The sequence below is a fragment of the Myotis daubentonii genome, chromosome 18 (assembly GCF_963259705.1).
Source record: "Myotis daubentonii chromosome 18, mMyoDau2.1, whole genome shotgun sequence".
NCBI classification, from domain to species: Eukaryota; Metazoa; Chordata; class Mammalia; order Chiroptera; family Vespertilionidae; genus Myotis; species Myotis daubentonii.
Window position 1 is genome coordinate 14,626,118 of NC_081857.1, and position 22,675 is coordinate 14,648,792.

A 22,675-nucleotide genomic window follows, 5' to 3' on the forward strand; every position below is an offset into this window, starting at 1 on the left:
CCTATAGGTGAAGATTAGGTAGACCACATTAAGCAAAACTACTATTTTTCAGTGAAATTTATAGTTTCCAGATCACCTTTTTCTATCTCTCTGGGCACCCATTTCCCACTTGAGGCAATCAATGCTGTTTTGTTTTTCCTACCAACCTCCCTAGATTTAAAGAGAAAGAGATCTAACTCCAGTTATTTATATCATTCACATTTGTGTATATATGATTTCTAATGCTGCATTTTAAAATCTTATTGTAATTGAAAACATCTCATCCTCGTTTAAAATTTTAAAAATATAACCAAACAACTAGAAACTGAACAAAAAGCCAATCTTTCTGAGAACAGAAAAAAAAATCGATTAAAAATTTAATATTGAAACATCACACTGTTCTGAGATAGTGCTTTATGTTGGATATATGTTCAGTACTAATATAGAATCCTTACCTGTAATGTACATGTGTGACTGTTGGTTTCCTATATCCAAGGATCCAGGTTTGAATATCTATGGGTTCAGCTTTGGGATAAGCTATAGTTGTATCTATTATCCACTGGAGACCTTTTGATCTGCTGTCTGAGAACAAAGAAAAAGCAACTTAAAATTGGGTCAATTTTTAAATTATTTACAACAAACAACAGTATAGGTTACTTGAGGAGTATAAAGCATGTTGATATAACTTTTGCTTTAAGAAAACAGGATGAATTTTGGTATTACTGTTCTATATGATGCATTTAGAATGAAGAATTTCCTATTATATTATAAAATAGATAGATTTCAAACAAATTAACAAATCACAGCACTATTATGTATTGGACATGTATCATTCAAGTATTCAATACTATTATGCACTACCAATGTCTAATTGTTTATATTTTATCACTCATAAAAAACTGGACTATGAAAAGGTCGGAAGCTAAAGTATCACATCACAAAAATGGCCTCAAAAACATTCACTAAATATAACACAATATAGTATGAACACCAAGGTTTGTGACACCTGAGAGACATTAATAAATATTGGAATAAGGCAATAAAAGTAAACATTTTCTTGACACACATGATGGCCAGTTGCTGGTCTTGTTTGAAACAAAACCAAAAAACTCCTTCCATTGTAGCAAGAGTTACATACAACTAAAGCAATAAACTTGTTTGCCCTGGTTGGTATAACAGGTAAATACTGTTGTGAGAGGGAATGGAAGTGCTGTTTTTATTGCCAGCATGGAATACAATTTGAGCAAGAATTAGAGGGGAATCTTCACAGAGAATGCTGATAGCCAGATGTTAACGTTTTATGGTCTATCTTTTATCTGAGGTATGTGAGATCCCTAAAAAAGAAAACTTATTTTCAAACCTAAGTCCAAATGTACATTAGGAATCAATGATATTTTACTTTTGTATGTCAAATAATTATAAACTGGCCTTAAATGCTTAAATTTTTTTAGGCAACATCCTGAGGGGGGGGGTAATGCTTATAAAAAATTTAAAAATGTTTTTAATAACATAGTGCTACAGGAACAGAGTTTATGTAACAAAACACATTTTGACAAGCTACCCATGACATGCATGTTGAAATATTGAGGGGTATACTAATGTCTGCAACTTATTTTGAGATGCATAAAAAAACAAACAAAATTGACTAATGGATAGATACAAAAATGGACAGAGAGATGATAAAGCAAATTATAGTAAAATGTTAATTATAGAATCTAGTTGGTCAGCTCATAGATATTAACTATAAAAATGTTTTAACTTTTACATATGTTGGAAAAATTTTATAATAAAACTACGGGGGGGGGGAATCACAAGAATTGTTTTTTAATATCTATTAAATGATACAATACTAGTAAACAAAGAAAACCTAATCATTTAAACTTAATCAGACACAACTTAACTTTGAAATGTGTATGGATTAAATATTAAAACAGACACAAAGACATGTTTGTATGAAATAAATCCCTAAATAACTAATATGGACCGTCAACAAAATAAAATACATAATACCATAACTTAGAGAGAAAAATGGTAAAATACAAATAAACTAGATTTTGAGTACACAATTTTCTAGAATATCTTATTTTTCCTAAACAGAATAAAAATTTTAATTAAGGTAAGAGAATAAACTACTTCGCTTTGGTTATAAGCAGAAGTTGTCTCATTCCCAAGGAAAAAAAAAAACGTTTTTCTTCATCATTGGTAATCTGTGTGAAAATTGTCCCTATGTTTGAGATCTACAACATCACAGGGGACTGACTGGATATAAAGATTTAAAAACAGCAGTCCTAGTGAGTGCAACAAATCCTACTTGGAAGTCCTTCGCCTTCAAGTTTTGGCTTGGCTGACATTGCCACAGTGTCTCTCTAGCAGCAAAGCTATTCTGAACCTTCCTTTTCTATTAAAAGACTTTTTCAAGTTGTCTTCTTAATAGATGATGAAAGGTTAAAAGAGCTGCCTGCCAAGCAGTTGCTTAGAAAAAAACAACACAACAAATAAAAGGAAAACTCAGTGTAATCTCACATTATTTCTATGTCTGGTCCTTATTGTCATTTAAAAATACATATTTCTGAGGGCCTATCATTCCTATTTTTACTTTGTCTAAAGAATATTTTAAAAAATAGCAAAATGCTACTAAGGAAATAGGCCTACTGAGTTTCCTTCAGCTTCTATCACCGAACTGTCACAGTGTCTTAAACTTGCTCATAACAGTCTTCATGTTGTTGGCACAAACTGTCTGCAAATCTTCACAATTCACCAGGCTATGTCTAAGATTTGCAGTTGCATCTTTGAGTGTGATTTACTTTTTCTTGGCCATAAAAGTAACATATACTCATTATTTTTTAAAATATACAGAAAAAGTAAGAAATGAGAAAAAAAATCATAATGTTACACCTCAGAGAAGCAATCCCAGTTAACATTTTGATATCTTTCACTCATTTTCTACTGCCTTATTGTTTCTATCTTTGGGCTCAGATTGTCTGCACCAGAGTTGTATGTTCCTCCCACACCATTAACATTAGAGAGTATAAGTATCTTTCCAAGCCAAGAAAACACCAACATCATTTGTAAGGCTGTGTTGTATTCTGTTGTATGGCTACTTTATAATTACCTATCCTGTTTCCCCTCTGGCTATTTCCAACTTTTCTGCTGTTATAAATAATGCTGTAATAAGCTTTGCCAGTATTTCAGGCTATTTCTTTTTTTTTTCCTTTTAACTTATCTTTATTGTTGAAAGTAAAGATTATTTCCTTTTAATAAGAATTTTTTGCAGTGAGTAACTGAGTCATTTATCAACATTTTAAGGTTCTTAAATAATGCCAAACTACATTAAATTCATTCTCTGTATTAAAGACAAACAAAAAAGCTTTCTAAATTTATAAGTGAAAATAAACTTCATTACTACTTTTATTTGCATATCTATTTTTAGTTTCACAAATTAGTCACTTCTCTCCCCTATGTCTTTTACTCTAGCGATTCCACTTCTAGGAATCTACACCACAGAAATACTTCCACAAAAATGTAAATATATTTACAGGAGCTTTTACTGTAGCAGTGAGAATCGCCAGGAGTAAGAATAGGTAAGGTAAGGAAAAGACAACTTTGACTTCATGCATTTCTGTATTATTTGGATGAATTATTGTAAGCATGAACTACCTTTGTAAATAAAAACCCTTAACACTGTATTTCATCTTCTGAGTATCATTTCTATTTGACAAAAAGTATAAATATAGAAAAGAACAACGCCATCATCTGGAACTCCTTAATTCCAACAAAGGCAAAAAATGCTAACAACCATCATACCTAATTCTTTAACATCTCCTCCTGCTGGACTTCCATTTTGCTGTCGTGCCACAAGTACATTCAAAATAATTTGTGTTGCTCCAATCCTTGGCAGAGTGACATGTGTAAGAAATGGCAAGTTTTTTTTCTTGGCAAATGCCTGACTTGTTTCCCGCCTCTTCCTGAGGAAGCCCCCTTCTGGAAATAAAACAATCCATTTTCGATCTCTGTTCCTATAATTATTTTCTAGGTGCTTCCTGAGAAGAAGAAGCTGTTGGTCACGATGAGATTTTCCCTAGAAGGTAGACACACATAATAAGTATATGTACATTTGACGTGAAACTGCTATAAAATTAAATAGTGGTAACAGCTTCTAAAGTAAAATCCAATCATAAACTAGAATGGTGATTTCCCTCAACTTACCTAAGTCCATCTTGACCATAGTGGTAAAAAGAAGTTAACAGTATCATATAAATAAACCCTTCTTTCTAAAGGAAAAAAATTGCTCTTATTGCCCCTGAAAGTTCATTCATTCATCAATTCTGTGACTGTTTACTGAGTGCCTCCTCTTTGCCAGGCAAAGTCCTACTGACGGGAGGAGGACTTATAATCTGATAGAACACCTGAATTAATCTGGAAAAATAATCATATTACTTTAAAAATCCTAGAATACATATACTTAGGTGAACAGAGGGTTGTCTTTCTAAGTTTCATTTCTTAGGCTGGTGCACCTGCATACTCTCTTTGATCACGAACATAGTGATTGAGGAGGTGACTCAACTGCAGACAATGGACAATGTACCCAGCAAGCAAGCAAACGGTCAGGCCAACCCCATCAAGAGTCAAGACATCATCTCATCAATGATGACCAAGAACAATAGCTGAACTCTGCGGACCTCCAGGACTCCATGTAGCTGCATTTCGGCCTCACTCTAACCCAGGGGTGGGCAAACTTTTTGACTCGAGGGCCACAATGGGTTCTTAAACTGGACCGGAGGGCCGGAACAAAAGCATGGATGGAGTGTTTGTGTGAACTAATATAAATTCAAAGTAAACATCTACACTAATAAAAGAGAAACATGGTAATTGGCGTACGACCGCTACCCTTTTCATTGGCTAATCAGCGAGATACGCAAATTAACTGTCAGCCAAGATGGCGACCCGCAGCCAGGCAGCTTGAAACTAACATGAGGCTTGCTTGCCTCAGTGATGGAGGAAACCAACGTTCCCCGCCTGCAGCTGCAGGCCCCTGAGCTGGCAGTCTGAAACATTGTAACAAATACTGCTGGACTTCAGCCAGCAGATTCGCAACATTGTATGCAAAGGCCAGAAACCTACTTTCAGGAGTAAAGGCCTAAGAGCTGGAGCCAAGCCTCAAGCTAAAGCTGGCCCAGAATAAAAAAAAAAAAAAAGGAAAAAAGGAGCGTTTGGGAGTTCAGTCACCCCCAGCCTGAAAACAGCCCTCAGCCCCTCACCCAGACTGGCCAGGCACCCCAGTGGGGACCCCCACCCTGAAGGGTGTGTGACCAGCTGCAAACAGCCATCATCCCCTCACCCAGGCTGGCCAGGCACCCCAGTGGGGACCCCCACCCTGATCCAGGACACCCTTCAGGGCAAATGAGCTGGCACCCACCCATGCACCAGGCCTCTGCCCTATATAGTAAAAGGGTAATATGCCTCCCAGCACCGGGATCAGCGGAGCCTCGAGGCCTCCCGGCACCAGGATCAGCATGACAGGGGGCAGAGCCCAAACACCCTGATCGGCCCTGCTCTGTGACAGGGTGCGGCACCCCAACGCCCCCCCACCCCGAGGCCCTGCTCTGTGTGTGACGGGGTAGAGCCATAACCTCCCCATCGGCCCTGCCCTGAGTGTGAGAGTGGCGGCGCCCCAACCCCCTGATCGGCCCTGCTCTGTGGGTGATAGAGGGCGGTGCCCCAACCCTCCCCCCGCCCCCCCACGGGCCCTGCTCTGTGTGTGATGGGGTAGAGCCATAACCTCCCCATCAGCCCTGCCCTGAGTGTGACAGTGGCGGCGCCCCAATCCCCTGATTGGCCCTGCTCTGTGGGTGATAGAGGGTGGCGCCCCAACCCACTGATCCGCCCTGCTCTGTGTGTGACAGGGGACGATGCCCCAACTCCCCTATCGGACCTACTCTGTGAGTGACAGGGGGGAGCTCCTCAACACCCTGATGGGCCCTGCTCTGTGCATGACAGGGTACGGAGCCCCAACCCCCCTGATGGGCCCTGCTCTGTGTATGACGGGGCAGTGCCCCAACCCCCGGATTGGCCCTGCTCTGTGAGTGACAGGGGGTCGCGCCGCAACCTCCCCATCGACCCTGCCTTGAGTGTGACAGGGGACGGTGCCCCAACCCCCCAATCGGCCCTGCTCTGAGCCCGACCAGGGGCTGCACCTAGGGATTGGGCCTGCCCTCTGCCACCCGGGAGCAGGCCTAAGCCAGCAGGTCGTTATCTCCCAAGGGGTCCCAGACTGCTAGAGGGCACAGGCCGGGCTGAGGGACGCCCCCTTCCCCCCGAGTGCACAAATTTTTGTGCACCGGGCCTCTAGTCATTACATAAAAGGGTACGGTCTTTTTTTTTTTTTTTTTAGTTTTATTCATTTCAAGCAGGCCGTAGTTTGCCCACGGCTGCTCTAACCATTCCCCTTTATAATCCTGTGCCCTGCACCTATCTGCAAGACAAGTTTTGGATGCTTGTAAACTCCGTCTTCTTGGTTGGTTGGCCTTCTCAATAAATGCCTGATATGATTCAACCCTACCTGCGTTATTGGACACTGCGACAGGCAGCCCAAGCCCACTTGGGGGTTTCCCAGAAACACTACACACTAGAGATAGAGAAGTAAGAGACCCTCATGGATGTTACTCAAGTGGGGAAGATAGTAAATGAGTGAAAATTCAACTGGCGATAAGTGTTAGGAAGAAAGAATAAGAGCACAGAGAGGGTCAAGAGGTTCAGAGAGTCCTGGCCAGTGTGGCTCAGTTGTTGTGTCGTCCCATGCACCAAAGGTCAATGGGAAAAAGCAAACAAACAAAGGGGACATCTGTAATACTTTTAACATAAAGTTACATTTTTTAAATTTTTTTATTTTTTTTATTTATTTCAGAGAGGAAGGGAGAGGGAGAGAGATAAACATCAATGATGAGAATCATTGATTAGCTGCCTCCTGCACGACCCCTACTGGGGATCGAGCCCACAACCCAGGCATTGTGCCCTTGAATGGAATCGAACCTGGGACCCTTCAGTCCATAGGCCGATGCTCTATCCACTGAGCCAAACCAGCTAGGGTTATAAAGATAAATTAAAAAAAAAAAATAATCTACTGGCTCCAGTGACAAAAAGATTAAGGAGATAAATTAGAAGACTTTGGCAGTTGTCCAGACAAAGGAGTTTGATGACATCTGACTATGGTACATTGATGAGAGGTAGATACATTCAGGGGAAAAAAATTGAAAGTCAAGCTAACAGGACACTCTAATGCACTGGATTTTAGGGAAAGAAAGAGGATGACTTAGAGAACGAAAAGAGGAATCCAGAAAAAGTTTTAGAAAGTCCCAAAATCCACAACTAAATATTACAAAGGTTTTTCCTTCCAGTATGATCAATTCACTAATAATTTTCCAGCCAACGCAATTACAGAAGCTCCCTAAAATAATCTGTAAGCTTTCAGTCTTTAAATTATTCCAAATGCAAAACAAGTATGACATTTTCTTAGCTAATTTACTGAAATGAATTATGATTAAGCTTCATGTATGTAAGTTCCCAAGTCTACTTGTAAAATATTTTTAATATTCTTGGAAATAAGTTGTCAAAATCATCCAGTAGCAAAGTCCCAAGAGATTTTCTTTACCATTAATATTTTTCCCTCTCCCCTCCTTCCATATTATAGATTTTGTTACTATCTAAAAGAATTTGCAAATCTCTCTGATATTTGAAATAGTCTTTAAGTATGCAAGCCTTTATATTGTAACAAAAAAATGCTTTAGAGTGCATTACTTTCTACTTTTATCCTCTCAAAGTAGACCAATAATTTAGTATAACTTAGCCTCTTTTTGATAACTGAGAATCATATTAGGGTCACTTATTATACCACACTACACTATAAATTCAATAATTTCCTTAGACTCCCATGATGCAAAGGGCTCAGCTAGTTTTTTCTCTGGATTCTCCTAAACTGCTGTGCTTCAATTGCTGAGATACTCTGAAATATTAGGCTAGTTTCTTTGTTGTTCTGGTCACTATTTATTTTGTCTCAACCTTGTGGCCAATCCGCACTTCCAATTTTCCCTGAGGTTCCATTCTCCCTGTTCATCTCTGCTCAGAAGAACCAAGGGTGTTTCCAGAAGAAACTAGATAATTGCATAGCATGTGAAAAACAAAAACGTGTTCTGTACATAAAACTATCTGAAGTAAAGAATATGTGTTTTATGACACCTATTTTCATAGAGCTTAGAATTTTCTTACATACTTCCAGCTTATTTTCAATTTGTGGCTCTTAGGAAAGGTTTAATTAGATTCACTAGTTATTCATTAAGTACTTATTATGTGTAAGTACTGCACAATCCTGGTTTAATTTGCCAAATATATAAACACCAGCTAAGTGTGGCATTGCCATACATAAAAATGCCTGCATATTTCAGTTGCCCGTTTCTGAGAAAGTAAAGTGTGTGAAACTAGTAGCATAGCAGGGAAATATTATAATGTAGTGCTGACTTGATAAGAGGCTGTGATGCTTTTTCCTACACACTAAATTATTCCTAATGCTTGGGGTTCAATCCCAACCCATCTTCTTTTATCAAACCCATACTCATTCTCTATATGTATACCAAATATCATCTTTTCCTCTAAAGTTTTTCTGGATTCACCGAAATTTGATGTACTCACTTTTCCTCTATGAATTCTCAAAATATTTCCTCTTATTTATTTAATAATTTCTCTACTGCTAATTTACATACCTCATATAACAGTGACGTGCAAATAAAAATAATAGTGATAATATAGATGAGGATAGTGGTGATCATGACAAATATGATGACAAAGGTAGCAGGCACTGTGCTGAGTGCTTCACAGGTACTACTTCATTTAATCCGCACAACAACCCTATGAGGGGAGTACCTATTATTCTCATTTGAAAAATGAGGAAACTTTGAGAGTCTAAATAACTTGCCCAATTCACATAACTACAAAGTAGAGGAGCTGAGACTATGGCAGGTGCTTGATAGGTACTAATTGAATGTTGTACTGTTTAGATGGGAGAAGGAGGGTAGAGATTAGAATGTTTACAGTATCAGCACTTTAATGCTCACGCGTACTCAAGCTCAGACTGAAATAAATGATTTAGGGAATAAAGAGTCAGAGGAACGCCCCTGGCTTTACCTGCTGTAACTGGTTTTGTTATGCCTTTCTATATAATAAAGTATCAGTTTGATCAGGCTATCACTGTGGGGGGAAAAGCTCATTACTTACCTGTCTTATAAAGAAGTCTCCATGAATTAGAGAAACAATTCCAAAGTTTGTGTACTTAAAAATATGATCCATCAACCACATCATTTGAGCAACAACCTAAAATATTTAAAAACAAGAAATAATTAAATGTTGAATAGGAGAAACCTGATTATAGTCTAGACAACTCTCTAAGTGTTGAGAGTCCTTTCTTTTGAATGCACCATGGAGTATGAAATAAATCAAGTAAACAATCCTACTTGTAAGTATAAATTAATACTGCCCTAACTTATTAGGCAATAAGTAAAGATTATAATACTTCCTGCTCTATATTTCTCAATTACTCCTTTCTGAAAGAAGATTCTAAAATGCTTTAAGATTTCCAATTGTTCAATAATATCAGATCATAAAAAAACGTTTAGTATAATCAGAAAACAAAAACAAAATTACTCTGAACAGAAAAAGGAACCTAAGACAAACTAACTGAAATCTTTTTACAAAGAAAACTTTCTTTTGTCCACATTATTGGTGAATTTCAGATTAACTATGTCTGGTTAATATAGTTATCATCTATGTCAAACTGGAGTTAGAGTAATAATGTTAGGCATATTTATACAGACCATTTGAATCATTCTTTGAGATTCAAAACTAACTAAGGACACTGAATAACCACTATAAGTGTAATTATCATCAGTAAGAATAAAAATAGGAATTGGGGATTCTTGATACAAAGCCAAATAAACTAATTTTTACAAAATTTTAACATTATGAATTTAGGAGACAGGCAATAAATATTACTAGAAGTACAAACATACCTATACAGGATAGTTTTTTAACAAGTCAAGATTGTGAATTGAAGAAAGAACTGAATTTATTCCACATTCCAGCAAGATAATACCTCTGCTTTTCATATAAACAAGAAAAACAGACTCCACAATAATCAAACATATTTTCCTTGACTCTCACCTCATTTTCTGACCCCTGACCTACTGAATCAAAATCTCTAGGATCTAAGCACACCAGTTTTATTCTTGCCTTGGTATTTTGGCCAAGACTCTCCCTAAAGAACAAGGCCCTTGTTTCATTACTTTGCCTTACTAAATTCTCCTTTTTCAAGGTCAAGTTTATGTCCTCTTCCCTCCACAGTTTTTTCTATATCCATCCAGTACTTGTGAGCTCACCTGCCACTGAATACTTCTCATTGTGCACTTATGTATTGCTTGCCATACCCTCCCTCCACCTACCACTGGCCTGTTAATTCCTTTAAGAGTCGGAGAGTCTCTCATAGGATGGTATTCTATATTTATAGTCACTGACCATGAATACGAAGCACTCAGTATATACCTACTAATTTATTTATTATTAGGCCATTAACTTTATATACTTCCTACTTATTTCGTTTTCTAAGAATAGAACCTCATTAACTTCTCCTAAGGTGATAATTCCTTTCATGCTAAAGACAATTTATTTTAAGCCCACCCAGTATATACATCTCTTTTAGTTATCAATAGAAGCAACGTAAATCAACAGTTCAAACAGAGCCTTAGCAACAATAAATGAGTCTGATATTTTCCTTTCAATATGCTTTACAAATGAAATCCAAAATAGTATTTGCCTTCTTTTCCTTTGGCTAAAGATCCCCAAATTCACTGACCACCTTTACTCTTCTATCTTAAGCAATACTGTTTTTGGTGTCTGTATTTCTCAAACTGGCAATCTACCACTTCACCTCAAGACAGCCCCCGATTTAAACCATACTAACTTTGTTAACAAAACAGCTTTATGGAGATATAATTCACATTATCCCCGTCATTTTTTTTTAAGTCTCTAAATTCCTCTTCTGCAGTAACTCAGAATTACATATTTTTCCTTTTAAGTTTTTCTAAATTTTCAGGAAAAATATACATATTAAAGTCTATGTTCCAAACCATAAGGTACTTGAATTGGTTCTGTTAACCTCCCCTTTCTGCTTTCTACTTCCGCCATCAGGATGGCTTACCAGTCCTTTGTCCTGGAGGCACATCATCAGAGTACACACATCTCCTGTTGCCTGATGATTCACCAGCATTACTGCTTCATCTTCCATAACTGCTTTAATATCGTCCCCCCACTCCATCACTGTAAGAATAAACAAGCTGTCATTTTAAAGATTTTTACATTATTAGAAACCTTATATTAGAAAAACTGGCATATATTAATAATGATATATACAACACTTAGCTAAAACTTCTGCAACTTCAGAACTTTATTTCCTATAAAAATCAGGACATTGATATAACATTTTGCAGAGCCCCAAAACATCCATTAAAATATAAAATGGTCAGACTCTTTGATCTAGAAGTCCTACTTCTTAAAATTTATCCTACAGAAACATTTGTCCACATAGGCAAAGATATGCATAAAGTATGTTTAATGCAACTTATATGTTCACCAATAGAAGAATGGCTAGGAAAATTATGATATAATGGAAGAGCATAAATCCATTAAAAGGATGGAGGGTATTTCTATACCCTAACCCAAAAAGGACTTGTTATCAAATAAACAGAGAAAAATCATAAAACAGTGTATATAGTATGATTACACGTTTTTAAAGAAGAAATAACATTTATATGTTGTAAATACATTGAAAAAAGCCTAAGGGAATGAATCCCAAACTATTAATACTGATCATCATTAGGAAGTGAGTCCCAGAGTCCTTCAAATTCTGCTTTAGAATAATATATGCAAATATTACAAAAATATGTTAAGTATTTTCATTTTAAAATAAGAAAATAAAGATGTTACACTTATTAAAAATCTCCAGATAAAAAGTCATTGAGCCTAAACCTATGTGTATACTCTAAGGAAAAACAGTGGTATCTCCATGAGGTTATGCCTCGTTTTACAGTCAATTTACTTCACAGAAAAGAATGAAATTGAGCACCAGTTTCAAACATTAGTATCCTACCAAGAAGCTTGCGACATGAATTACCAGGGGCTGGTTATACATTAGTATTCGCTCATCTCACTCACGGCTACAAGGAAAGAAGTCGAGCCACCTGTAGGTCATCGTTCCGGATGAAATAGGGATGATAGGGATGAGGAAACCTGCTTCACCTCCTCCAGCCTCCCTCCTCCCCACCCCTCTTCACTGTCACTCCACTACAACTAAGCTCCTCACAATAGAGGGAGCTCTTCAGAAGAGCTCATTAGAAAGGGGTTCTGCTAATTTTTTCTTTCTATTAAAAATATTTTCTTTAAGCAAGGCATCCATTCATTTCAGATCTCTTAAAATTTTAAATTAAGGAAATTTTCGGCTGGGTTGAACATACAGGGTGGGGGGGGTAGTTGTACAGTTGTTTGTAAAGAAAATAATATAATAATGAATAAATAATAATACAAGAATAAACTCTTTGTTTTACATGCTCACATCTGTAAACCTACTTTTGCCCCTACCATCTACATTGTGATTCCCACTTGCAAAGTGAGGTGTTCCAATCACTCTATCAGATATTAATACTAATACTCAAATAGCTTACACTGTGTGGGAAAATTTTTTCATCTTATTATTTATTTATTTATTTTTAATCCTCACTTGAGGATTTTTTTAAATTGATTTCTAGAGAGAGTGGAAGGGAGGGAGGAAGAGGAAGGGAGAGAGAGAAAGAGAAAAATATCAATGTGAGAGAGACACATCGATTGGTTGCCTCTCTCAGGAGCCCTTACCGGGGCAAGGGAACCTGCAACGGGAATTGAACCTCGACCCTTCGGTCCTCAGGCTGATGCTCTAACCACTGACCCACCGGCTGGGCAAATTTTTAAAATGAATGCGGTATGGACACTGCATCACGGGATGTTAAGTAATCCATAAGGAACGAGGTAGAGTAGAGGGAGAACAGTAGGAGAGCCCAGGGTCCTGCACAGCGCAGCAGCACTAACTTCCCTCCATAGTACCCATCCTTTCCCAAGTTCCCTATTCAGTTTGACTGACATCCTAATTTTACTGCAACATATTTAAACAGCTACTATATCATACATTGCTGGGGGAATATAAATTGGTGCAATAATTTTGAAAGTCAATTTGGCAATATATCAAAACTAAGAAACGTGAAAATCTTTTTTACCCAGCAATTTCACTTCTAGGGATTCATCTTACAGAAATACTTACTCATGCAAAATGACACATATCTAAGGCTATAGCAGCATTGTTTTTAAGAGCAAAGATAAAAACAAGTAGGAAGGGAGACTAAGATGTATAGAAATGGAAAGAATGGTGGTTTCCAGGAGGGAGAAATAGGAAGTTGTTGTTTAATATAGAGTTTTGATTTTGTAATATTAAAAATTTCTAGAGATTGGTTATATAATGTAAATATATTTAACACTACTGAACCATACACCTAAAAATGGTTAAGATGGTATGTTTTATATTATGTGTATTTATCACAATTAAAAATAAAAAAGGAAGACTAGTTAAATTATAATATATCTGTGCAATGGAATATTATGCAATTATAGCATTTGTATACTGATACAGAATAGCATACTATAATAAAAGCAAAGTATAGAATAGTGTGTGAAGAATGCCATCAATTGGGTTTTTTAAAAGGACTAAGGAGAATTCATTTACTAAATGAAAACTCACCAAATCCTGCCTCTATTGACAACCCCTCAATGGAAACACGGAAACACACACACACACACACACACACACACACACACACACACCCCATTCTTTTATTAATTCATTCTTCATTCAGTAAATCAGCATCAGGCAATGTTAAGTGTTATGGATTTAAAATAAATAAGAACAAAAGTATTATTCTAACAGCAGTTAAAACACTCAAGAAAAGTCTAGCTTGGTTCTATAAATATTGAGCTGTGTGAAAAGTCTTCTGGTTCCACATCTATATAAATAGATATTTCATAACCAAATATTCCTTTAATGCAATCTCTGCTACATAAATGGAAAACACTAGAACCCTGGCCAGTGTGGGTGTGGCTTGGTTGGTTGGAGCGTTGTCTCGTGCATGGAAAGGTCTCAGGTTCCACTCCATCAGGGCACATACCCAGGTTTCGAGTTCGGTCTCTAATTAGGATGCATGCAGGAGTCAATCAGTTGATGTTTACCTCTCCCATGGGTGTTTCTCTCTCTCTCTCTCTCTCTCTCTCTCTCTCTCTCTCTCTCTCTCTCTCTCAAATCAAATTTTAAAAAATGCTTTTAAAAAAAATACTAGTTACCTAGGGGAAGCATGTATGTAAATATAATTGCAAATGAAAATGCTTTTTACATAAGCTGTACCTTACCTGTTTGCTTTTATATAAAGTGTGTTGGTTTAAATCTCAAAATATAAATTAAATTTAGAGCCCTCTGTACTGGGTTGAATAGTGTCTCCCCATAATTTACATCTGTCCTAAATCAGTGAATTTGGCCTTATTTAGGAACAGGGTCTTTGCAGATGTAATCAAGTTAAGATGAGATCCTACTGGATTAGGGTGGGCCCTACTAACTCTAAATCCAAAATGACTGTTGTCCTTAAAAGAAGAGGGGAATGTGGACACAGAGATACAGAAGAAAAATAACATGTAACAACGGAGGCAGAGATTAGACTTATGTGTCTACAAGCCAAGGATCGTGGATAACCACCAGAAGGAAGCAAGAGGCAAGGAAGGATCTTCCTCGAGAGCCTTCAGAGAGAGCATGGCCCTGCCAGCACCTTCATTTCAGACTTCTTATCTCCAGAACTAGGAGAGAATACATTTCTGTTGTTTTAAGCCACTCAGTCTGTGGTGCTCTGCTATGGCAGGTCTCTGAACCTAATATGCCCCACCCGTCTCAACCCTGCTCATCCTTTCTCTTTCTTTTCCATTTTATTCCCCCACAAATTATCATTTTTTTTCTAATCAAATATAGGAAAAGAACAACTGTATTATACTTTAAACACCTAGAACATTTTAACAAACATCTAACATTACTAGTATGTATGGTTCTCAATGTTCATCTCTATAATACTTTCAAGGTAAAAATCGAGTTAATCTACTACACATATTTTATCTCTCAGCCATAACTTAGCCATAATGTATTTTCAAAATAAATGTCAATTTACTAAGACTCACATGGCATACTAAATCAAACAAGTGAAGGTACTGGATCCACTTTTTTATTAAGAAATTTTGATGTTGCAAAAAGTCATGTTGAATTTTGTAATAATTTAAATATTATTCAACAGTAAACTTAATATCTAATATATATGGTATTCTTCTTCTACTATACTCTTACCATACTATTATATACTTCAAAGAGAGAGTTATATGACTAACAAAATCAAGATAAAATGCTGAAAGAGAAAAAACATTTATTTTATGTATAAAGCAGCTATGTTTTTCAGATCATATCCTGCTACCCCAGAATCAGTAAGCATAATAATGGAGCCAATATCTTAACCAAGGAATAGAATTATTTGCATGTTAAAGAATTGAAGCTATGGATGCCTGCCAGTTCTTGCATTGAACTTGATTAGAAGAATAAAAATATTTTAACACACAGTTCTGTGAAATGAATTCTCAAAAAATAATTGGGTCATGTCCACTAGTTCCAAAGGGAATAAAGGAAAACTGAATAAAAACTGGAAGAGAAGTTTGCTAATTGTAACAAACTTTCAAAATTCTTGTTAAAAACCAAGGCCAAAGATGATCACCTACTACTGCTATTGCTGCTGCTACTACTACTACTACTACTACTACTACTACTACTACTACTACATACATAGACACACACACACACACACACACACACTAAATCTCCCCCAAAACATAAACTAGAATTGATCAGGACATTTTACATCTCAAAAAGAAAATTTAAAAAATACTAATTCATCACAAATTCCTTAAAAACTGTGAGGCTAAAGCCATTATACTGACCCACAAGACAGAATTAATGTGGAGAAGAAAGGTTTCTTAATATATGACCATTATAACTTATCTTTCAAAGTTCAAAAAAAATTATGCCTGCAAGCTGATGCCACAAACTATTTTTCCACCCTGTACCTTGGTTTTCTCATTTATGAAACATTAATAATATCATTAATGCTACTCAAAACATTGTGCAAATAAATTAGAAATAATTGATAGAATCAAGAGATCCTGGGTAACTGGATTACATGAGAGTTGAAGTCACTTTTGAAATGACTATTAAAAGAGTCATATGCCTACTGTGTCACGTACAGTCAGGTATTCTAATATGAATAGTAAAGATTAAAGAACAAAATAGAATATGAAGAATCTCACATAGCTCAAAAACTGTGGCTTTCAGCAGCCTACATGGAGGCAGATTGGACTGGATTCATTGAATGTTAGAAGTTAGTAGAGCAAATGGGGCAAGATAAAAAGAGAATGGGAACATAATTAAGGGTGGCCATGGAAAGTAGCTTAAGATACTAATTAATGGAGGGGGGACTGGTGAGGAAAGGAGCCAAGCAAGGGGGTTATTAACTAAAAGAAAACGAAGGGAGGACTATTATAATAGAGGTATTTGATGCTATCCCCTATCTCCAACCCTTACCCATCATATTCAAACTCCCAGAAGTAAGGCCCAGACGTTTTGAAAAAACCTCCTGGGTGAATCTGATGTATACTTGTAAATAAGAACCACTGGAATTGAATGAGCTTTGCTTTATTTTATTTTTAAAAAAACAAGTACACAAAACATACTAGGAAATCATGGTCAGTGCCTCTTTTGGGCACTTAAAATTTAAGAGGTTAACTCGAGGAGGCAAGGTTCAAGGTGTAGCGTTTGAAAGGATTGCTTAACTAAAAGAATAACAGTAGCACATGGTATTACATAGATATATAATTAAATACTAATCATCTTAATAGAGAACATTTATAGAATGTTTACTATGTGCCAAGCATTTACAATTACTAACAGAAAATAATTTACATTACTTTCTTATTTAATCTTCACAAAATTCCAAGTGTACAAATACCATTAGACCCAATTTACAATCGAAGAAAATGAGACACAAAGAGTAAGCAGTGTTTTCAATTATGCAGATAGGAAGTAGGGGAACTAAGATTCAAAACCACTGTATCATGCTGTCACTGCTGGCCTGCTACAGGTCTGGCCGATCTGTGGGACGACCGGCGGGGTGGGACTATCCACCCCATTATTTTATATAATAAAAGCCTAATATGCAAATCGATGAACGGTGGAACGACCGGTTGCTATGATGTGTACTGACCACCAGGGGGAAGACACTCAATGCAGGAGCTGCCCCCAGCCCGCAGGCCCCAGGCCAGCCAAGGCAGGTGCCAGCGGGGGGCCCCTGATCGCCCTGCTGGTCACCTCCCCCTGGCGGCAGCAGGGGGTGGGACCTGCAAGCAGGCGGTGCCAGGCTACCATGGCAATGCCAACCAGTCTCTTCGCCATAAGCATTCGTCCACTCACTCACGCATTCATTCATTCACTCATTTCTTATTAAGCAAATAAGCAGCTACTTGTATTTGAACAATATTAACATATATTTACAACACATAATTTATTCATCCACAGATGACATTTCATATGTACATAGATTCCTGACCTTCTAAGAGAACTATGAAGCACTACAAGAAATCACAGCCCAGCCCTAGCCAGTTTGGCTCAGTGGACAGAGCGTCGGCCTGCAGATTGAAGGGTCCCAGGTTTGATTCTGGCCAAGGGCACAGACTCAATCCCCAGTAGGGGGCGTGCGGGAGGCAACCGATCAATGATTCTCTTTCATCGCTGATGTTTCTATCTCTCTATCCCTATCCCTTCCTCTCTGAAATCAATAAAAATATATTTAAAAAAGAAATCATAGCCCAAAGGTTAGGAACCACAATTATAGAGTAGATGCCAAAGAGGTTCAGAAAGAAGGAAAGAGAAGAAACTGAAGGAGTGGAGAGTGATATCAAAGGGTTAGATAAGTAGGTAGAAATTTTCAGAGAAACTGAAGATCTTAGGGAGAGGAAGAATATCAGCGAAAAAATGCAGCGGGGCTGAGGCGGAGCAGTCTTACTAAGTAAGAGTCAGAATAGGAGCAAATTATGCAGGCGCAGCCTGCCTCCACCACCAGGGCCAACATTTAAGTGCTTTCTTGCCCTGATAAGTGTTATCTCATTAAATCTTCACTAAGAATAGTTCCCTAAATACTTTAGTCATAGAAGTGTCCCCAGTTTCATCAGGTACAACTCTAAGTGGTTCGACATCTCGACTTTTCCGTCTTAAAAATAAAAAAATGTAAAAAGCCTTCTCTTGACTTAATTTCTCTCCTGCAACTATCACCCTCTATTCCTTCAGAGCCAAACTTCTGGAAAGTCACACGTTTGTGCCTGCATTTTATCTTCTCCCATTCATCATTTATCTCCAACCCACTCCAATCTAATTTCCACTTCTACCACCTCAATGAAGCTGCTCTTGCCAAAAGCAACAAAGGGTAAGTCAGCTCTCATCTTACAAAAGACACTCTCAACAGCATTCATCAGACCGCCGCCCTGACACACAACTGACTTCTGACATCACATTCTTAGGGCAGGCATTCCTTCTACTTCTCCACTGTTCCTTCTTAGACTCCCCCATCCTCCAAATGTCGGAATCCTCTGAGTTTGATCCTGGGCCTCGAGTCACTCGGCACTTACAATCTCCCTAGGTGATCTCATCCATCTCCATGGCTTTAAATACTATTGGTAATGTCCCAGTCTACTTTTCTGACTCAGGTTTCTCTTCTGAGTTCCAGACTTCATACCTATATGTTTACTTCAGAGCTCCACTTAGATGCTTCTCAGCTGTCCCATGCTAAATTTGTATCTTTCCTCTCCCTGTTACTCCTCTGGGCTTCCCTAACCACCGAGCAGCTCATACCAGAAATCTCATGGTCATCCCTATCACCTACCCTTCTGTAACAGAATGAAATGCTGGGCCTCTGTGATTCCATTTATGCAAGCCTAATTTGATCCCATGGCCTTCAGGTTAATAGCTTCTTGCATACAGACATACTAATCATTAGAGCAATTCTGCTTGCAGCTTGAGTTTTACAATAATACCCCTTTACCATAAGGTGCCTCTCCCGAAGAGATGAAGGGAGTATGTACAAAAATAATGATTATGTATCAAAGACTTGCAGGAAACTCAGAAGCAGACTCACATCAACTAGAGTCAGACTAAGAACAAAGAAGATTCACAATCTTCCTCAAACCCCTGCTGGCGCCCAACTGTTTGCAGATGGCAAGCACCTCTTGCCCCTCCCATTTACCCTTTCCTCGACATAAAAGCAGCCTAAACTCTGTACTTTCTTAAGATGAATTTGGAGCATCACTAAGTCTCCCATCTTCTCAGTTGGTGCCTTCTTGGTCAATTAACTTTTCCATATGCCAAACTTTGACATTTTGAGTTTTGGTCTTTCTAAGTGTCGGGTACACTGACTTCGGTCTGGTAAGACTTCACTGCATGCTCTATGTCCAATCCCTCAGCTAGTTCCTACAATTTTCCTCCTACAAAACTCTTCAATTAGTTCACTTATTTCCATCTCATTGCCATCACCTAGACCCGTGGTCGGCAAACCGCGGCTCGCGAGCCACATGCAGCTCTTTGGCCCCTTGAGTGTGGCTCTTCCACAAAATACCACGTGCGGGCGTGCACGTACAGTGCGATTGAAACTTCGTGGCCCATGCGTAGAAGTCGGTATTTTGTGGAAGAGCCGGTATTTTGTGGAAGAGCCATGCTCAAGGGGCCAAAGAGCCGCATGTGGCTCGCAAGCCGCGGTTTGCCGACCACTGACCTACACCAAGCCAACTATCACCTCACCTGTCTAAGGTGACCATCTTCCAGAGGGTACCTTTGTACACTCTCAGTTCTCTCTGATCCATTTCCACAAAGTCCGCAGAGTATATTATTACAAATATGAATTTGATCTCACCATCCCCTTACTTAAAATCATTGAATGGTTTCCTCTTAATATAAATTTTAAAATCCTTAATATGCACTTAAAAAGCCTCAATGGATTTGGCCTTATCAACTCCCCATCACAACCACCCTACTCCTCTCCTTATTCACTCCATACTGCAGTCAATCTAGCCTTCCCTTTGTTCCTCAAACATGACAAATCTCTTTCATCCTCTGTATATTCTGCCCCTTACCCAGCATCACCTGGTCAACTCCTACTTATTCCTCAGTTCTGTCTCAGTACCACTTTCTCAAGGAGGCATTCCTCCCTGACAACACTCATTTCCAGATTAAGCCCTCTGTTACTTAATTGCATAGCCCCTCTACTTGGTCTTTGTAGCCCTTGTCACAGTTGTGATTACATGGTTATCAGGTGACTCCTGTTGTCTCCCACACAAAACAGTCAACTACAGAAGCACAGGAGCTGTGCTGTTTTGTCCGTTCTCCCACCACCAGCACAGGGCTTGACAGAGAAGGCACTCAAATATTATCAGAATAGGTGACTGAATCAATTAGAAGACAGGTAAACATAAATTGCTCTGAAGCATTTAATAATGATGAAACTGAGGCTCAGAGAAGTGACTTAACTAGCTCAAACTTATACAACTAGTAAGTTGTGGTGGCAGGACCCAAACTCATATTAACTCAAAAGTCAATTTTTAAAAAGATATCATACTATCTCTAATATCATATTTAATTTAGCAGTATCTATTCTTCATTAAAAATACAACATCTTTATATACATGTTTTGGGCTTAAAATGGTTTTAAATGATTATTTCAGTTTTAATATAAATGCCCAATTCAGTCTCTCATGTATAAAAATCAATTCTATCCCACCCACAAAAAAACAGCCTGCCACTCACTAAAAATGACCCTTGTTCCTTATCCATGTAATTTATACTTTATTCTACAAAATAAATGTAGCTTCCAGTTAATTTTCATCTCTGGAAGGACCTCAATTACCTTTAAAAAATGGAACCATCACATTAGGGAAAAATGTGCATATTGATTTCCATTTTCTAGAAAACTTTTTGCAGGTCTCTTTTGGAAACATATTTCATAGTAAACGTAACTATTCCCCAAGCCATCCATCAAAATAAAAACTATGTCAAAAATCCTTTTGATAGAAATTAGTCTAAACACATTCTCTAGCACAGTATTTTACAAATCAATAACTTTGCTAACTGGCAGTAGGTAGTCAATAAACATTTGGTTGATCAATCACACAAGATACTCCTACAACTAATGTTCTATTTTCTTGAGAAAGCAAATATTGTTATTAACAATAACTTCTACTGAAACACATAACTAGTAAGCATTTCTTCAACATAGAGGTAGGAAGGGGTCATTTAACCCATTATAAATATTGTTAAAAAAACTATTGTCAGTGAACATTTTAAAATCCAAAATAAAGTTAAATTAGGATTTCTGATTCATGACCTAATTACTATTGAAGTCATAATATATAACAAAAAGGGTCATGAATTTTAAAAGAATTAAAATACTTTAAAGTATACTTAACACTCAAAACTTATCACAACACTATAGTAATAAAAACAGCATGTTACTGGCATAAAGAGAGACATATACAATCAAAGAATTAGAATTGACAGTCCAGAAATAAACCCATATGGCCAACTGATTTTTAACAAGAGTACTAAGATCGCTCAATGTGGAAAGAATCATTTTTTCAACAAACTATGCTAGGACAACTGGATATTCTTATGCAAAAGAAGGAAGTTTGGACCTTTACCATATGCCAGAGAGAAAAATTAATGCAAAATGGATCAGAGACTTAAATATAAATGCTAAACTCTTCAAAGGAAACGTAAGTGTAAATCTTCATGACCTTGGTTGGATTAGGCAATGGTTTCCCAGATATGACATCAAAAGCACAAGTAACAACAACAAAAAAATTGATACAGTATAGTATACAGAATATAGAAAGACTCTTATAATTCAACTAGAGGCCCAGTGCACGAATTCATGCACAGGTGGGGTCACGGGGCGGGGAGGAGAGCGCCAGGATGCAATTGGCCCTCCAGGGAGGTGGTAGGACGTCCTTGCAGGCCCAGGATCTGGATCTGTCCCACTGACATTCACGGTGGTTATCGGGAGCCACCTGGCAGCCACTTTTATACTGTTTCTTCTTTGCAGAGCATCTAGGGAGGGGAAGTGGTCATGGCTGACTTCTCCCAGGCTGGCAGCACTGTCAGGATCATGCTGCTGCACTGGTCTGTTGGTGCCTGGCCCATTTTCCGGAGATTGGACCTGCAGGACTACTGAAGGAGTGAGTGGCTGCAGCCCGGGCTGGTGGGCTGCCAGGACAGGTCTGTCAGTTGAGCAGCACTCCTGCTGTGGGAGTGCACTGACCACCAGGGGCCAGCTCCTGCAATGAGCACCTGCCCCCTGGTGGTCAGTGCGTATTATAGCAACAGGTTGTTCTGGTTGTTCTGTCACTTAGGCTTTTATATATAGATAGATAATAAAAAGACAAACAACCGGCCCTGGCTGGTGTG

General features: G+C 38.0%; 1 protein-coding gene across 5 annotated transcripts in view; it reads right to left on the minus strand.

The window, feature by feature from the left end:
* LPGAT1 (lysophosphatidylglycerol acyltransferase 1) overlaps positions 1–22,675 on the minus strand; it is an 88,654-nt gene that overhangs the window by 23,906 nt on the left and 42,073 nt on the right. For all 5 annotated transcript variants that reach the window (XM_059673974.1, XM_059673976.1, XM_059673978.1 and 2 more), the window contains 4 exons: positions 11,219–11,337; positions 9,244–9,339; positions 3,784–4,057; positions 435–561 (listed from right to left, as the gene is read on the minus strand). In XM_059673974.1, the coding sequence (XP_059529957.1) occupies positions 435–561; positions 3,784–4,057; positions 9,244–9,339; positions 11,219–11,337 (616 nt within the window). The remainder of the gene's footprint in view (positions 1–434; positions 562–3,783; positions 4,058–9,243; positions 9,340–11,218; positions 11,338–22,675) is intronic.